At 37.7% G+C, this 19,424-nt stretch overlaps 1 protein-coding gene across 2 annotated transcripts in view; it reads left to right on the top strand.

Moving 5' to 3' along the window:
• The window catches only part of ARSB (arylsulfatase B), a 63,785-nt gene that overhangs the window by 20,447 nt on the left and 23,914 nt on the right, over positions 1–19,424 (top strand). For both annotated transcript variants that reach the window (XR_008447738.1, XM_009566303.2), the window contains exons 5-6: positions 8,189–8,432; positions 17,479–17,549. Coding sequence is in view for 1 of the 2 variants with exons in the window: in XM_009566303.2 (XP_009564598.2) it covers positions 8,189–8,432; positions 17,479–17,549 (315 nt within the window). In the remaining variant the exon portion in view is untranslated. The remainder of the gene's footprint in view (positions 1–8,188; positions 8,433–17,478; positions 17,550–19,424) is intronic.

Below are 19,424 nucleotides of genomic sequence, written 5' to 3' on the forward strand. Positions count from 1 at the left end.
TTATTTTGAAGATGCTTTAATTTGACAAGGTATTGAAATGCCCAGACCTGCATTAGAAAATAAACCAGAGCTGGGTTTTTTTCTGGTCTGTATTCACTTTTAAAATACTGTGTGGCTTTAGACAAGCCTTTCAAACAGAGCTTGGCATGGTTCACATATCAGGCAGATGTGTGCTAGATCAGCTTACTGCAGAGGCCCATGAGGTGAAACTACAGGGCATGGGAGTTTTGCAGATTCAGAAAAATTAATCCATTGAAAGATAAGAGCTTAAGCACAGGTGGAAAACAGGAGAAAAGAACTGGGGCATGCAGCGTTGGATTTGAAAAGTACTATAGGTACAATAAGAGTATTTGTAGCCGTTTTCAGCAAAAATGGAAACGTAGGTGTTTGTAGCCAGGAGCCAGAAAAGTTAGGCTAGATCTTAGATTCTAGTGGTTGGTTAAAGTTATTAAGCACCAGTACCTGATAAACAATTAGTGATTTTAGTTGTGATATCTAATTTCTCTCTTGTTCTCTCTTTTTTTTATTTTTTTGGTGATTCCTAATTGAATACTTTCTTTAAATGTTGGTTGGTTATTTCTTGTTCTGTGGATATATTAGTTATACATATACTGATCCACCGAACTTTTGGAAGGATAATTCTTAAAATGAACCTAGGTATCCAAGAGCAGTTATGTATTTAGATTTATTAACCTCATTATCATAAAATTTTTTGCATATTGATTTTTCTGTGTGATTTCAAGCAGTTTTGGTCTTTTGTTGCTTATTACGAAAATTTATTTATGCAGGATTTGTTGTATTTTACCAGAACACTTACCCTATTGAAGTGTGCTGAAAAAGCTCTTTCTATTTGTTATTAAGACTGTTATTTTTCTTATAGGAAATAATTATAATTATTTTTCAGGGGTATTGTTGTAAATATTTTCCATATTCTTGCATCCCTCCTTGTTCTTGAAAATGCCAAAACCAGTTGTTAAACTTGTCCTGATAATTAGAATTAGTAGGACATATACATAGGATTACAGCTCTACCATTATAATCGAGGTTGTATAACATATATTACAAACTTTAAGCTCTCTGGAGAATGAGAATGGAATCTTTAGAATAAAGAGAAGTTAAGGACAGTTTATGTAAACTCTGTACATTTTTACAAGGTATTCTAGCTATCTAACCACTAAATGTAGTCAGCAAGGGTGATTTTTTTTTTTCTTTATGTAAATAGACTTATGAGTAGCTCCTTATTTGGCCTAAGAAAATACGAAAACTGAAAAGAAATACTGGAGATAAAACTGCTTAATAACAGCACTAAATGCAATCCTGGATGAATCCATGGAAAAAAATCGAAGAAGCCCTCTCTGAGGAGCTTGTCTAGAACAATTTGCCAGGCATGACAACAGGACTGTGGGGTATAGCGCAACTGTGGTTGTAAGAAGAATGCAGGAACCTGAATGGTCACAAGGGAGACAACAAAAAGGATGCATTTTTTTTTTAAATAAAGATACTTTGGTTCTGTTTAATTGTAACAAGATTTAGTGAGTTAGAAGAAAGTAAATAACTGTACAATAAGGCACAGTGTTGCTTTTGAAGAGTATACAAAAAACCCAGCAGTTATTTTATGTATTATTTACAATTTTTAGCTTACCCACTTATGTCCTACATAAAAGCTGGCAAAAAAAGCAGTGAGAGGAAATCTTTAAAGCGAAGTCCAATTTCTGGCCAGTTTGCAGATAAAATAGTACCTCTATTCTAGAGCGTTTATGTGGGGCAACATTACGAGCAGGAGCTGCTAAGACAGCGTGTGAAGGTAGTAGAAGTTACAGAAAGAAAGTCACTTGGGTCACTTGTCCATGTGGTGAAGAAAGTTAGCATGTTGGTCATACTGTACTTAAGTGTTCTTTGGAAACTGTTCTTACAGTGTTTTTCCCACAATCCAAAAAATAGATCACAAAGGTCTTTCTGTAGCTTTTTAAGTAATTTTTCATTCCACTACTTAAGCAGTAAAAATTTGTGTGCATGCAACTGGGGGAAATTAAGGTTATTTTTTTATAACATTGATATTGTAATGGATTACAGGACTTGTTTCCAATTAATTTCTTCCAACATTAACTTTTGAGCCCGTTGATCAATTTCAACTGAATTAATCAGCGGAGTGAGTTCTGATGTGAAGTTTTGACAAATCTATTAATGCTAATGACACTGCCCTTGAGTTCAGTAACCGCTGTGGACTCGTCTTAGCAAGGAATGCACACCAGTGAAAGATATTTATGAACCTGGGAAGTCCATTTGTCAGGGTTAGTTCTTAAGATAAAACTTTTGCTTTTTTTTTGTTTTCTATTGTCTGTTGTAAATCCCAAATGCAGCTTTTCCCACAGTTGTATTTGTTGCTGATGTGGGTTATCTTAATAGTATGAAGCAGACTGTTGCTTCAGTTCCAGGGTGATTGAGTAACAAAGTGAGTCCATCTGAAGACTTGAGTTCATACATGCTTCATTAGTTATTGCTCTCAGAATTGTTTTATTACTGTATTTTTGTTGTCCAGCTGCTCTTCAAAGAGGTTTTAGTCATTAAACTCTACTAGTCACATGCATCCCACATCACTGCACATATATACTGCCCTAGTCAAACTGTTCGGCAGCTGGCAACTCTTCAGAGAATTGTTTGGGAGAAACAGAGGGCCTCCCTATTTAGCTTTGTTTATTGATTCCGTTAAGAACTTCTGCACAACATCTTCGGCAGTTTACAAATTACAGATTTTATAAATTAAACTCTTTCTCATGTATATGACAATGAATATTAATTACAAAAGCAGATGTTTGTGAGAAAAAAACATTGGCCTTCATTTTTAAAGACATATTCAACATGCACAAGCTTTACTTTGCTCTTACTCTGTTTTCATTGAAAGGTTTTTATTAAGTTAAAAAAACTTTTTTAAAGTGACCTTCATTACCTTTAACAGAAACAACCACAGCTGTTTGAAAAATACCTTGTGTTATGCAAAGTTTTTTTGAATATAGATTATATTATCTGTTTTTTTTGTGTGGGAAATGTATCTTATTTTCATCCAAAATCTTTTGGGACTGAGTACAGATTTTTTGTTGTTGCTCAATTAAAGTATCTTAATGTGACCAGCATTCTATGGATTTTAAGATGGGTGAGAACGTGATTATATGTAAATAGAAGTATGAGAGTGAAAGAATATAGAAATAGTCCTATAAGAAATTAGTTTTTCTTGAAGGCATATTTGAGTAGGTGTTAGAGTTAGCAGATATTTTAATCAAAACAGAAAAGAGATCTCACTAAAAAAATCTTATTTTTGCTATAGTAATTTATATTATATGTATTTATTGAGGATCAACTTTGCCAGTACTTTGAAAAGTTTGAGTTTGCATACTGTGCTTGACTATTTAGAGGACAAATATTATTTCATCTGGAAAGCTTTATATTAATGTGTTTTATCAGGATGTATGTCCCACAGGTACTTTCATATACAGAAGCCAATATAAAACGTGGCGATGTTTTGGGTTTGGAAGCATCACATTGGTTCTGAAAGTGGGGGGTTAGACTTACTAATTTTGTTAGTATTGGTTCCAATGGACTTATGAACTTAACGCACTCTGATGGGTTTGTTGTGTTTTAAGATACATTCAGATCCTATTGGATTCTTACTCCTTGGATAATTAGAAGAGAATTATGCTACACATAAGTCATGCAAGCTGTCGGACGATGATAATATTAGAGATGAACCTGTCTTTTTCACCTAGGGACTTTTTTTGACCAATTTCTGATCTTCAGAAATATTTATTTCTCTTAAGAAACTGTTCTGTTAGTGACTGTGGTTCCCTCATATCTGTTGCATGCTTCTTCCTTAATACTTACAACTGCCAATGCATTTTTTTCTCTCTAGGATTTTTACTTTCACTTCCACAGCAGGAATGACACCTCTTCCCAAATCAGTGCAGCATTGTTATTTATCATATTATTACTACATTACACAGATTTCTCCACTGTCAACAAGGCTGATGTTATTTGAAGTGTGCAGACTTTGATTGAAACTATCTTTTAATTTAGCTTCTGTTTCTCTCCTTCATTCTCTTGTTTTGCCATTTATCTTGCATATCTTCTGTGATTTTTATTTTTATTGGTAGTGATAATGCCTACTATGAGCTCTATTTTAGCCCATTGTTGTATCAGCAAGAGTGGCTCTCCCCACTGTTCTTTTTTATTGTTGCAAATGTCAGCTTGTAGAAGAAAATTCTGTCAGAATGGGGAAAAAAATCATCTCGATACTCCCTTCCTTAAAATAACACAGAATGATGTGACTCATAAAAATACTGTGAGAAAATAAAGGTAGCTAAACACCTATCAAAGCAAGCCAAACCAAGCAAAAAAGCAAAGCTCTTTAAAAATGTATGATACTTCCATTTATGAGAAGAAACAAAACTGAATAAATAGCTAGGTAATGCTTATGCCAAGTACCATAATTTCTAACTATAGCCTAATTATCTCCCCTTTCATCCTTTCTTTAGGGACAAGAGCTGGTTTGTTTTATGATTTTTCTAATGCACATAATATGTTGTAGGTAGTACTGAAGTCTAAATTACATAGATGTAATTACAAAAATTATTCTTACAGATAGGAAAAATATGCTCACTAGATTTTCTAGACTATTTCACTATTATTTTTAATGAAAATCATATTTGATGTTTGTCTTCAGGAAAGAGATAATGAAGTCTCATGCTTGGGGGAGGCATGTGTTTTCAGCTGAAGTAACAAGGCTTAAGCTTTAATTATAAGCAGTGTTCTAAATCAGCCTCTTGCTTTAGGTACCTTGACTCTAAAAACTTTGCTCTGGAGACTGTCTGCTGAGATTAGATATTAGGATGAGTAATGCAGAGAAACAGTTGCAAAAATGGATGATAAATCATTCAGGAAATATTGTTTTGAAGTGGGTTTAGAATTGAATATGAAACCGATGTAGTACATGAAGCAACAATGATCCTATTTGTCTCTTACCTAAATGGATATTAAGAGTGTGTTTTAAACTACTGAGGGTATTCATGTGGACTTCAGATTTTCTTTGGTATTCAAGATACTTTGCTGAAATAACATGAGGAGTTTGTAAGGATTAGCTTGTTTGAGAGAACATGAGAATGGCCATACTTCCACAAACAAAAGATCCATCTAGCTAAGCATCCCGTCGCTACAGCAATGCTTGGTGGCACGTGTCTAAGGAAGACATTGGGACTCCTTGTTTGTGCCTTTCACCAAAAAAATTTGTGAAATTTTCAAATCTTCAGCAGTTTGTGGCTGAAGAAATTCTTGAAACAGAGGTGATGTCTTTTGAGGTAAGAACTATCAGTTGTTTTTTATTCTTCAGCTTCTCCAGTGGCTTTCTGAACCCATGCAAGCTTTTAGTATCAATTGTATATATACGCAACAGTATCGTAGGGGAATGGTATCTGAACACACACTCACAGACAACATTTTGCCTCCTGCTGTATAGGCGCTCCCTCTAGGTAAGATGAATAGAACTCCAGTTACAGTCCTGTGGTGGTTTATATTACTTTTTTTTCTGGCACGTCTGTACCTCATGCAATCAGTGGCTTCTTGTTTATTCCCTCCCCACAATAGTGTTGCTTAGTGGTAGACTTAATATTTCATTGACACAGACTCAGTTATGATCTTTCATTATTAAGTAACTGGCTCCATTTATCTGTAACTGGTTTATTTACGTATAAACTGCTAGTCATAGATCAGCTCCATTCTGCTTACCTAGAAAGGAAATAAGCTTCAGCAATCAAAACAGAAACCATCATTTTCCCTACTTCAACACTTTCTTGATAACCTAGTCAAGAAAATAAGCAAAAAGGGTCTCTTAAACATGAATACATAATGTATGTACTTAATGTACCATGTCTGAATGTTGATATCACATACAAGCTTTTACAGGTTATGTAGTAGATAGACTCCTTATCTCAGGGAATTTATTGTACAATGAAACTGGCACAATGTGGATGTCTTCAACTCAACTACAGAAAGTAAAGTAAGTATAATCAAGGTTTGACTGTAGCCCAGGAAGTTCACCCTTTTCTCTCTATATTCTTCAAAAACAGTTTGTTTCTGCTATTTCCTTGCTACTTTGTTGCTGATATTCAGGACTAAAAGAAAAAAAAATGTAAGCACTAGTATGAAATTGGTGTGTGGTTCAATTAAGATATTTAAAGATATTCAATATACTTAATATTTGATCCCACTGTGTGTCCAAACTGTTCTAATATAGTGTAGATAAGGTACCTTTTATTCTGAGGACACCAAAGGTTAAAAGCTACGGAAAGCTCTGTCCCTCGAGTACCCCAGCAGGAATTCCTGTTTATACTACAAGTAGAAAGAATTCTTGAAACTGCCTTTTTTTTTTTTTTTTTTTTTTGTAACTGGCAGCTGCTTAAATTCCCAGATCTCAATGCTCAACATTGATTTGTGAGAAATAGCTCTTAATTTATTTATTTTTAAACCAAGAGCGCAGGACAGGCAAGCAGCCCTACCAGAAGCTAGTTGGACCACAGAACACTTGCTGCACTTTAAATCGTGTTGTTTTTTCCTAGTGCTTTATCTAGCTTAGGCTTCCACCTTTTAAAACTGTTACAGAGACATGCACTATTTCATTTCTAATAAAACAAAAAGAGTCTTCTGTATCAGTAGAAAGATTTTCACAGTGGGGGTTTATGTTGATGGGTGGACAGTACAGTGGATAAGAAACTGGTTGGATAGTCGTATTCAAAGAGTAGTGGTCAATGGCTGAAAGTCTAGATGGAGATCTGTGATGAGTGGTGTCCTTCAGGGGTCTGTACTGGGTCTGTTCAGTATCTTTATCAATGATATTGACAGCAAGATTGAGTGCACCCTCAGCAAGTTTGCAGATGACACCAAGCTGAGTGGTGCAGTTGTCACACCGGAAGGACAGGATGTCAAGGCCAGGTTGGATGGGGCCTTGGGCAGCCTGATCTAGTGGGAAGTGTCCCTGCCCATGGCAGGGAGATTGGAGCTAGAACATCTTTAAGGTCTCTTCCAACCCTAACTATTCTATGATTCTATGATTCTGTGTTGATTCCTAATTAATAAAAGAGGAGGGAGATAATTTTGTTTTGTTGTGGCATGGTAAGTTCTTCTGTAAGGTGTTGGACATGTACTACTTTTTTCTTCCCACAAATTCCTGAGTTTTAATCAGAAAATACAATATAAACACCTCAAATTACATGGAGTGTCACTTCAACAGCTATTATTTGAAATAATTTTAAGCTAAGTAAAATACAGAAAAATTAAGCTTAAACTAATTGCCATCAATGTCTCTTCTGAGATCAGTACAAAAGGTTTAAACAAGAAAAGCCGTGCAGCACTGCTAAAAGTGACTTCAAAGAATCATTAATTCTGTTAGCTTCAGGAGTATGAGTTTTATAAGTGTGGAAGCTTGGTCAGAGACAGTTTGTGAACTACCTCTAATTCATGTAGATATTTCTGAGTCACTCTAGTCATGGTTCAATTTTTTCTGTAACCATCTTATATGTTGTTCTCAACAAACACAATAAATTCAGTATATTCCTGAATTGCTTCAACTATTTTAACTAGTTTCAACCCATTTTGTTAGGGCTTTCTTCTTCTGCCTGAACAACTGTCTGTTTCGTGTGATGTTACAAATAACTGTGACTGCCTAAAAATCTAGGAAAAAAATGGTTCTGAACTAGGAGTGCGGGTATTGTCCTCACACTGGAATAGCTGTATTCTATTTTAGATATACGAGAAGGCCTTGGAAAACAATGTGTTCTGAGTACTAATGATGGCATTGACAGCAACTCTTCCTGTGTTCTGTGAGATAGTTGGAACTAAATTCTTAAAGTCTTTGATTCTGAAAGCTTTGGATATCTAATGATATTTAGACTTAACATCAGAAGTTGCTCTTAGCAGTAACTTTTTGTTGTGGTAATTTGTAAGACACTGATAAGAATTAATGTCTGCTTGTTACATGCTCTGGACACGCGATGCGTTGTATGAACTGCTTAAGAGCACCATGCAAGTACTTGCATGGCACCTCTATATTGTGAAAATACTCTTTCAAATGCATGGATAAATGTTGTAGGGAGGATTGTTCTGTTTCTTTCTTCACAATAATTCCTTCTAATTACTTGCTTTCCAGATAATGGAGGGCAGACTTTGGCAGGTGGGAATAACTGGCCGCTGAGAGGAAGAAAATGGACCCTCTGGGAAGGAGGAGTGAGAGGAGTAGGCTTTGTTGCAAGTCCATTACTGAAACAGAAAGGTGTAGAAAGTCATGAACTCATCCATATCTCTGACTGGCTGCCAACACTGGTGCATCTTGCTGGAGGACATACCAATGGCACTAAGCCCTTGGATGGCTTTGATGTTTGGAAAACTATCAGGTAACTTTCATGTCAAATCACTGAGTCAGCTTTCAGATATGGGAAGAATTTAATCAGCCCAGAGAACAGAGCTGGAACTTGGTGGGGGGGGGGGAGGAGGGAATATATCCGCAAATAAAGGGAGTGTGTAAGTGCGGTTAACTTTGCCATCCTTGAGAGAATTACACAGGCTGCAAATTAATTCTGGTCACAGGTGCAAAACGGACATGCAGATTTAAGCTGGTATGCTGAATTTATCAGTATGGACGCAAGAATGCACAGACATGGTATACTTTTTCAAGTACACTCTGTGATCCAGAAGTAAGGTAATTAATTTTGCACAATATGGACCCAGTCCTGCACTTTGGTATGTGTCTGGAATTGGACATGTGGGAAATCCATGCAGACACTAAACACGCAGAGCATGGATTCTGCTTTGATGGTTTGTTAGCACAGGACCTGTCAGGCTGTCTCAAAGTTTGAATAGGTCCGTATCATGCTGTTCCGTGTCTCAAAAAGCCTGTGAGATTGAGCGCAAGGGGAGAAATTTGACACCGTTCTTCACAGTGTCCTACTTGAGAAACTTTCTTCCAGTGGTCTGGACAGGCACCCTCTGCTATGCAAAAAACTGGCTGGATGTCCGGGCCCAAACAGTCATGGTAAATGGAGTTAAATCCAGTTGGAGGCTTGTCACAAGTTGGGTCATGGTCCCCTGGGGCTCAGTGCTGAGTCCAGTTCTATTCAGTATCTTTATCAATGACCTGGATGAAGGCATTGAATGTACCCTTAGTAAGGTCACAGATGACACTAAGCTGGGAGGAATTGTTGGTCCTCTGGAGGGTAGGGAGGCTCTTCAAAGGGATCTGAACAGGCTGGATCAATGGGCTGAGGCCAGTGGGATGAGGTTTAACAAGGCCAAGTGCCGAGTCCTGCACTTGGGACACAAAAACCCTGTGCAGCGCTACAGGCCTGTGGAAGAGGGGCTGGAAAGCTGTCTGGCAGAGAAGGACCTGGGGCTGTTGATTGACAGCTGACTGAAAGTGAGCCAGCAGTGTGCCCAGGTGGCCAAGAAGGCCAATGGCATCTTGGCTTGTATCAGAAATAGCATGGCCAGCAGGAGCAGGGAAGTGATTGTGCTCCTGTGCTCGGCACTTGTGAGGCTGCACCTTGAATCCTGTGTTCAGTTCTGGGCCCTTTGCTACAAGAAGAATGTTGAGGCTCTGGAGTGTGTCCAGAGAAGAGCAATGAAGCTGGAGAACGGGCTGGAGAACAAGTCTTATGAGGAGCAGTTGAGGGAACTGGGGTTTTTTAGTCTGGAGGGAGGGGGACTGAGGGAAGACCTTATCACTGTCTGCTAATGGGTGTTGGTCTCTTCTCCCAGGTGATCACATGAGAGGGAATGGCCTCAAGTTGCATGAGGAGAGGTTCAGGTTGGTCATTAGGAAAAACTTCATGGAAAGGGTTATCAGGCACTGGAACAGGCTGCCCAGGGAGGTGACTGAGTCACCATCCTTGGAGGTATTTAAAAGATGGGTAGTTGAGTTGCTCGAGGATATGATTTTGTAATGGATAGGTACAGCTGGACTTCATAATCTCAAAGGTCTTTTCCAACCTAGGACCCTATGATTCTATGATTCTAACTAGCTTGATTCCTGAAAGGTCATGATGTTGTGCCCGATTTAAGCAAGCTGGATCAGTCAGGAGCACAGTTCAGACGTGATTTGATGGCTGGAGAAAAGAGGCAGCTTAGCTCCAGCGGGGTTGCCAGTGAGACCAAGCTAATGACTTCTTCTGGGCTCCGTTTGGCTGTGTGCAGCTCTCATACTGACTGGATTAACTGGGATATCTCAAACCCCTTTGGTTCAGGTAATGGATTCTTTTGTGCTTTGAAAGAAAAATTAACTGAATCCAATACATTTTTCCTCTAGAACATCTGGTGTTGCAGATGCTAGGTACTGGGGACTGTGGGCATATCTGAATTTGTGCTTATTGCTGGTGCTTTGGGCTTGGCAGAGTAAGTAGAATAGAATGTGAAGGAATAAATAAAATAAGCTTTAACTGATAAAGGTGATTTTTTTCACTGGAAAAAACTGTCAAAAGAAACTCTAGTTGTTGTGATATCTTCAACTGAGATTTCTAATAGGTGATCTTTAAGATCTTTTCCAACCCAACGCATTCCATTATTCTATGATACTCGATCAGTCTTTCGTCTTCATTCTAATGTACATTTATTCTACTATAATGGATTGCAAAGTCCTTGAAACCTTGATTGCAAAGTCCTTGAAAATAGAATTTTAAACTTCCATGACTAACCCTTAGTTTTACAAAAATTGAATGGTGACATTGGTTTAAATGCCTTTGTTTCTTCCTCTTCTGTGCTGCATGTGATGTAGTCATTGATGGGGCTAAATCTTATTGTCTTTGTTCTTAAAGGTTACGTTTATTTCAAATGGTCTTTGAGTATAGTTTTGCTTTGCATAAGAATCATTTAGGATGCAAGGTTTAATACTGCTAAAGCAGGATAAAAGGACTGGCAATTCTATTTCCTACGTGCCATTCATCTGAGAACATGTTTTGTTTCTTTTGATAGGCTTTGTTCTGTTTTTATAGCAGTCAGAGAATATTGTATTGTCAACAACCTTTTGTCTCTTTCTGAGGGTTCTCACCCCAGCTTGAAGGAGAAATGTAGCGATTGATGTAGCGATTCTGAATTTTCTGCAGTTTTCTCTATAATGCATTATGATAAAAACTGGGGGGTTTTGTGTGTCTTAGCATCCTAGACCATGAATTATGGGAGTTAGTTCCTTAAAAATGTTCATAGGATTGTTTGGGTTATAGATTGACTGGAGAAATTAAGAGTTAGAGCTGGCAGAGTTGAACTTATCTACCTGTTGCTGATGAGCTCTTCTTAGACCTCGAAGTAAAAAAAAAAACAAAAAAACACAAACCAAAACTGAAAAAACTAAACCCAAAAATACCTCCAGCCCCCCATATATTGAGTTCAGAATTGTTTTGTTTGTATGCTTAGTGGGATTACTTGTTTTGAAACTGCTGGGCTTGTTCTTTCTTAGTGCTGCATCTTTCTTAGGAGCTTTAGGGCAATTTTCTATACTAGTCAGAGATTGCAGAGAGCTTATGGCCTTCAGCCCAGGTGTGCTCTATGGCTCTCTTCCAAGTGGAAAAAGATAAGGATGTGTATAATTATGGTCAGGGAACCATTAAGTACTGGGAAGGAATGAAGGCTCTTGTCCAGCCAGAGACAGTAAAATATTTTACATGCCAATCTTACTGTGGGAAAACTTATCATCAAAAAGATTCTGGGGTACGCCTAAGTGCCCTAAGAATCCCTAAGAACTTTTGCTCCAGCTACCAGCAGAATTCTTGCCTAATACAGGTTCTGTTTCAACAAAGTATTCTTTATCATGGAGTGATCTTCTCAGATCAGGTTACTCAGCAGGAAAATTATACATGGGGAAGGATAGGTATAGCTGTGCATCCCTCGCATTCTCCTGGCATTTGAATTTCATTTGTTCAGGTAGCGAGTGAATACAACGTTTACTGGCACTGCTAGGGAGTAGGTGACCTCTAGTATTTTCAGTAGTGCCAACCAGAGGTCGTCTGCTTGGAGCAGGAAAAAAATTCCTTTTTTGTGAATTGTTGGGCTGTTCTTTGGCTGACCTTGCAGCTGAAATGTCAAATTTCACGTGATTTTCCCGTATAATCAGGAGAAATGAGCATATTAAATTTCCTGATCATAACTCAAAAGGTCAGTTGAATACTGGATAGCAAACAACGAGGGCATGGTGCCCTTTTGGTGACATCTGATGGAAAGTTCTTATGTTACTCATAATGAATTTGAATTTTACGAAGATTCTACCTCATTTGAAAAAAAGTAAATTAATAGCAAAACACCATCTGGTATTTTATAGCTCAGTTTAATACAAGTAGCTAAATATGCTTTTGTGAGTTTTTTCTTTTGGTGTACTTAAGTGCTAAGCCTACTGTTTTATATGTGTGTAATCAGAGGGGGAAGGCTTATAAATTTAAAACCTTGATTTAGTTATTTGAAGGAATGTAAGAGGCAATCCAATACATACTCTCAGAAGTCAATAAAATATCGAATCCATTCCTGTACCTGCCTGATCTCTGTCTCTACATGGTCAGTTTTCAAAGAACGTGTTCTTAAATGATATTTATATAAATAATATAAATAATATAACTCTGAAAATAACCATACATATAAGTTTACATCTAAGTATGTAAATTTTTAATATAGATAATGGTAAAAATAATGTAGAAATTCAATTGACATTTTAAAATCTTGAATATAAATTCTGAAATACTAAACCATAATGAACTTTCTGTCATAATTTTAAGGTGGTTGATAATCCAAATTAGGAATTATATTTACATGAGACTGATTAATATTAAGTTCTTGTAGTAAAGGGAAGTGCTGAAAACCACATGTGCATACAACTGTTGGTTTTATGCCTACTCTCCTTAGTATTGACCTGGAGAAAAAGGAGAAAGTTAATGCTTAGGAGGAAATGGCATGACAACATAGAAGTCATGAGCACATGTTTCTTGTGGATGAAAGTATCTTCTTTTGCATTCCTTTTGGATAACTATACTTTAAATGTCTTTCATGCAGTGCATGAAGCTGAGGAAATACAATATTGTTGTTCTCGTTGTTTGAACCTCTTAGGTAAAAAATTGCATGCTGTTTAAAAGCTCTTCCACAGGAACTTAACTCTAAAGCTTGTCTACTCTTTCCAAACTGGTGAGCTGACCTAGCAGTGTAGCAAATACTGTTGCAATGCTGTGTCAATGAGAAACCTAGTAGAAGTGTGATTTATTTAAAATAGAAACTGAAATAAAAGCAGGTTTGGCTTGCACTGTCACAGTCTGACGCTCTCTGTCATCAAAAGATGTGTGTCTAAGCCCAGCAGCCAGGCAGCAGAGCAGGGGGTTTCAAGCCATCCATCTGGCAGCCAGTCACCAGGATGCTCGTGAACAGATGTTAGGGCCAGGATATGTTGTTATGGTGCAGAAGTCCAGGGTTGACAGCTCTGCAGTCCTTCGAAAATCTTTTGTGCTATTCTTAGTTGGTAATCATTCACAGGTCTGGTTATACCTTTTGTACCTTCTTGGTGCTGCTTCTCTGTCCTGTCCCACCTCTGTGGGTGCCATCGCTGGTTTGTCTCCTGCACAGTGAAATTGGCCTAGATGTGTTGGGATCTTGATGACCTGCTAATCTGAATGTCACAGGCCATTATGGGAGCCCTTTCCCTGCTGTGTGTTCATGCTCTTGTCTCCATATGCAGATTTTCCCGGTCTTTCTCCATTCTTGGCCTTTCAGCTACAGTTTTCTACAGTAAAGGATAGTAGGGCAACAAAAAAATGTGCAAAATTTTGTGGCAGCTTATCTTTATATGAGTAGTTCCTAAGTTTTGTTTTCCTCCAAGTACCTTTGGAATTGGATTTAATTTTCCCTTTAATATCTCTGACTTCTTTTTGAAAATAACTTAGGATAGTGTCACTGTACCAACCCATTTTAGGATATTCATCAGACCATTCCAATCTCAGATATAAATCTTCTGTGTAAATCATAGTAGAGTGCACTTTTCTAATACTTTAGATTTCCATGAGTAGCAATACAATATAGCTGGAACCTTTAAACCCATGTACATACTAGAAATATCTGAAAATACAGTAATAATATCACTAATATATTTACAAAAATGGTAATTGACAGTACCAAGAGCAGTTAATGGAAAACAAGGAATCTAAACTGGACTGCATGTTTCCAAGCAAGTATCTCAAAAGGCACTTGTGTTTCTGAGAAACATCTGTTCTCCAGATGTTTGCTACTCTATTGAAATCAAGACACTAGGCAAAATAATTTTCCTTATGTAGGAATTTGCCCTGGCTGATACATTGTTTTGATATATTTTGTTTTTCAGTACTGAATATCTACTATGTCTGTGCTCAGAAGAAAGATTCTAGTTTGCATTAATAGGAAGATGGAAAACCAAATGGTAGAGCTCATGAAGCAGTATGATGGGCACTGAGAGATTCAGGATAAAATGCAGTCAAAAATGACTGACATTTCTCAGTGCTTGTTAGCAAGTGTAGGCTTTCAAGTTTTACTCATACATTTTGCAGGACAAAATTCAGTTTTATATTTTTGTAATGTCGGAATTATCAGAATAGAATGGATGAGGTAAATGAAGCAAGACGAACTTGAATTCTTATGTACCAAATGGATACATTCATTTTAGGAATCAAACACCTGTTTGACAAAAAAAAAGCTCTGTTGTTGTGGTATAAATTAATGTTGAAGAAAGAACAATCTAAAGCTGAGAGTAATGTTTATTTCCAGCATATCTGAAACACAATTATTTTAGGAAAGTGTGTACAGATATGACCCAGAGAAATACAACATATGGCAAGGTTATAAAGGCTCAGCTTTTGCTGACTGTCACTGAGGATGTTTTTGTGCAAGACAAACATATTTACCCAGAAAAACCTTGGATTCCTTCCCAAGGACACCTTCTGCCTATTTAAAAACAACAAAAGTGAAAGATCATATGTAGATGTTTGTTCACGTTTGCTAATGAGTAATAGATCTTTCAGTATGTTTTAAAGACTTGCCAAAGCAGATGTTCTTAGCCTAAATTCTTGTACCAGCTCTGAAATTAGTCCCTATGTGTTCCATCAAGATGTCTGCAGTTTTTTTGAAAACAGCACCTTTGAACTGCTTAATGAAATAGTCAGTCAGACATGATAGAATAATAACCTGACGGAAGACAAAGTTCCTTATTTTTAGGGAGAGGAGCAACGTACTAGAAAACTGGAGTCTAAAAATAACTGTTCTAAAATCAGAGCAATTGTAAGGTATGGTTACACTGGAAGCTAATGGAGTTAAATCCAGTTGGCAACCTGTCACAAGTGGTGTTCCCGAGGGCTCAGTTTTGGGTTCAGTTGTGTTTAATATCTTTATCAATTATCTGGGTGACGAGACCAAATGCATCCTCAGTAAGCTGGCAGATGATACCAAGCTGGGCAGGTGGATTGTCTGCTTGAGGGTAGAAAGGCTCTACAGAGGGTTCTGAACAGGCTGAAATGATAGACTGAGGTCAGCAGTAGGAGGTTCAACAAGGCTGGGTGCCAGGTCCTGCAGCTGGGTTACAACAACCCCATGCAATGCTACAAGCTTGTGGAAGGGAGGTGGGAAAGGTGGAAAAAAACCCGGAGGTGTTGGCCAACGATTGGCTTAATGTGAGCCAGCAGTATGTCCAGGTGGCCAAAAAAGCCAATAGCATTATGGCTTGTATCAGAAATGGTGTCACCAGCAGGAGTAAGGAAGTGATCATCCTCCTGTACTCAGTACTGATGAGGCTTCATCTCAAATACTGTGTTTAGTTTTGGGCCCCTCACTACAAGAAAGACATTGAGGTCCTGAAGCATGTCCAGAGAAGGGCAATGAAGCTGGTGAAGGGTCTGGAACACAAGTGTTATGAGGAGAGGTTGAGGGAGCTGGAGTTGTTGAGTCTGGAGAAGAGGAGGCTGAGGGGAGACCTTGCTACTCTCTACAACTACCTGAAAGGAGGTTGTAGCAAGGTGGGTGGCAGTCTCTTCTCCCAAGTAACAAGTAATAGGATGAGACAAAGTGGCTCCAAGTTGCTCTGGGGGAGGTTTAGGCTAGGTATTAGGATATATTACTTCAACAAAAGGGTTGTGAAGCATTGGACCAGCAACGTGGTGGAGTCACCATCCCTGGAGACATTTTAAGGACATGTACATGTGGTGCTTAGGGATGTGGTTTAGTGGTGAACGTAGCAGTGCTAGGTTTACAGTTCGGTTTAAGGATCTCAAAGGTCTTTTTCAACCTATGTGTTTCTATGATTCTATGATACTAAGATGCAGGGATGGAGGGGTTAGAGGGAGTTAATATTTCATACACATTTTTGGGAAAACATTTTTGTGGCAGTTTTATATACTAACCTAATAACAATGTAGATTCATTTCTATATTCTATATTCCCTTTGTATTAATTGCAAGGCTATATTATCTAAATACATTTAATCTTCTATCTGATCTACCTTTTTAATTTTGTACTTATTCAAAATATGTAGTGTCCAGAAGTGGTTTTAGAAATGGAATACAATGAAATGAGCAATAGTCATTTTGTTTCGCTCTTGTTGAAAATTTTATATTACAGGCAAATATTTTTTCACTATATGTTTATCATTAAAATAACAACCATTTTTTAATTCTCCTAAGTTTTTCATTACCTGATTTTTTTATTTTTAATGTGATTTAGGGGCTTTGATTGAATTTTTGAGTCTTACCATGAAGCTCCTTAACCAAAAGAAAACAATTTATTTGTCAGTTTCTAAAAATATGTGTTTAAGTTGACTGTCAAATGATAAAATACTATTTCATCATGATCTAGCTAAGTTTCTTTCTAATTAGGCCTTCCTACTCATATTGTCCTTTATAAGCAGTAAATTTCTACGCAGTTTTTTAGGGCTAGAATTTATTTCACTCAGAAATTTTATGGGTAAGTTCAGAGGCTCATTCCACACCATCCCTGTCTAGTCAATGGCTGGAAAGAGAGTGATGATTTTTTTTTTTTTTTTTTTCCAAAAGAAGATTTGGAGTATCTAAATAATTCTTGTCACCTCAATTTTTGAGGGGTAGCCAATGCCTCTGGTGGTTTTTGAGACACCAGAATGCTTTCAGCACTCTTGATGATGACTATCATTCCGATATGCAGCAAACATAGCAAGTGCCATGCTGCTTACGCTTAGCAGAACCAATTCTTTATTCTGTACACTTGTGAATAATTTCACTAAACACTAGTGAACTCCGGGAAGACTGATAAGGGCAAAAGCAGTTCCTGCTAGGCTGGAAAAGAACATTTGGTATAAAGTTGATAGCAATTAGCTTGTGGTTATGAGCTCATTCTGTATTAGGATGACAAAAAGCCTTAAAATAAAACGTGCAGAATCCTAATGAGCTGCAGAAGGAAACTAACATTTCCTTTTGAAATCTCTCCTAGTGAAGGAAGACCTTCCCCCAGAGTGGAACTGCTGCATAACATAGACCCCATGTTTGTGGATGACTCCCCATGTAAGTATGCTACTGATTTTTCAAGACTTATTAAACATACAGTTTATCTTCTGAACACTCCTTATTGTCCTTTAGTGAACCATTTCCTCCTAGGCAAAGAAAAGCAGAAGGAATCCTAGTGTATTTTGAAGTAAATTTCTTTAAAATACTAAGACATCATCCCCTAGGTGCTGTAAGTACTTACAGAATTGCGACAAATAAACACGTCCTAATTTAGAGAGCTCTGAAGCACTGCTGAGTAATTAATAAAGTACTTCAGAGCATAGACATGTTGAGGAGCAGCCATGTGCCTGAGATGCACAGGGAAGCACGCTGCTCAAAACTGCTATGAAACTGTGCCTTCATTGCTGGCAGGTGGCTCCCAATGAACTGCTTGCCCTGGTGGACCTTGATACATCTAGAGAACAAGATCTTGCAAATGGAAAACTTGAGTTTGTGAGAAGCTGAGGAGTTCCAGGCCTTGTGGTTGCTTTTGTTCCACAATCTCATGGGTTGGATTTTTAATGTCACAATCACAGGAACTGGAGCTTAAGTTTGGCAATTCTATAGCTCTTTAAGCACAGTATGTTTTATAATTTAACATCATTAGTTTGCTAAGAACAACAAACTTTTCAGGCAGAGATGTTTTTTTCGGGCAGAACATTGGAACAGGTCCTTTCCAGTGTTTTTGTAGTGTTTCTGTATTTCATTAAATAAAGAAGTAAATCCAGGCAAAGGAAAAGTAGTGCAGTGGTGACAGTGATCTGTAGCCTGCAAGATAAATACACGTGTGCTGTAGTAACTGGATGGAAAGGGGTAAAGTGGAAATGCACATCTGGTTCTGTGGTGCTTTGCTCAGAAGGAGCAACTTTGTGCTGATCTAGTGATAGCTTGGAAGCACTGCCTGCAGATAATTCCTACATACTGACAGAATTAAGGTGGAGCTACTCCAATTTCCCTTCAAAGGATACTCAGTGAATTGTAGCATTCCTGTACGTTGTTGTGCTCTGATGTGGTATTCTCAGGCATGCTTCAGAGAACATCTTTTCCTTGTGGGAAGTGCCATGACTGAGCTCCCTGAAGGTGTCCAAGTAGTTACATTCCTGGTGTAAATAGAACGTGGATAAACAGCGGAGGTTTTCAGGAGCATAAGCTTAGGAAATACTTCACTGGATTGTTTCCATGATGGCATACTCTGATGATACTTAACTGTTTGCTACACACAGTGTCCTTACTTTTTGAGATGTGGGCAGGGAGCAGGACAGATGGATGGTAAGTGGAATTTTTATGTGGGATGAGATGTAACCTTTAAGCATCGCAGAGGAAGGGATATGTTTGCCTGTAAATTTGCAATGTTTTTATGTACCTTTCGAAACTGGAGTATTAAAAACAAAACCATGACTCATCACCCACATTCCCTTGTGCACCATACAGGGTTTCTTTGTCTCTTCTCAGCAAAGGCCTATCATTTTTACAAGTTACCTGTTTTACTTTCTCCATTAATAGCACATCTGGTCAGGAGCAGGTAGAGTTGGCCTCCAATTTAGTATACTGTACATTTTCTTAAAGGATTTGAGAGTAAGTAATTATATTTCTGATAGGTTTGACAAGATATGTCACTGTTATACATGACAAAACATACATTAAACTGTGCTTTTTGGGATCACTGTTCTTTTAATTAATGTACTGTTCCTAATGCAGCAAAGCATGTTACTTTATAGTCCACTGTTGGGGAGAAGAAATTCAGCTTTCTTTGTACTTCATCTGTTGTCATAACATGCTTGAATTCTTATAAGTTAACTGGAATTTGGAATGGTTTTGTGCTTTGCAGGATGAGTTGTATAATTTATGATTCTGTTTTTGACTAGTGAAATTATGCTTTGTCATATAAGGACT

The sequence above is a fragment of the Cuculus canorus genome, chromosome Z (assembly GCF_017976375.1).
Source record: "Cuculus canorus isolate bCucCan1 chromosome Z, bCucCan1.pri, whole genome shotgun sequence".
Lineage (NCBI taxonomy): Eukaryota > Metazoa > Chordata > Aves > Cuculiformes > Cuculidae > Cuculus > Cuculus canorus.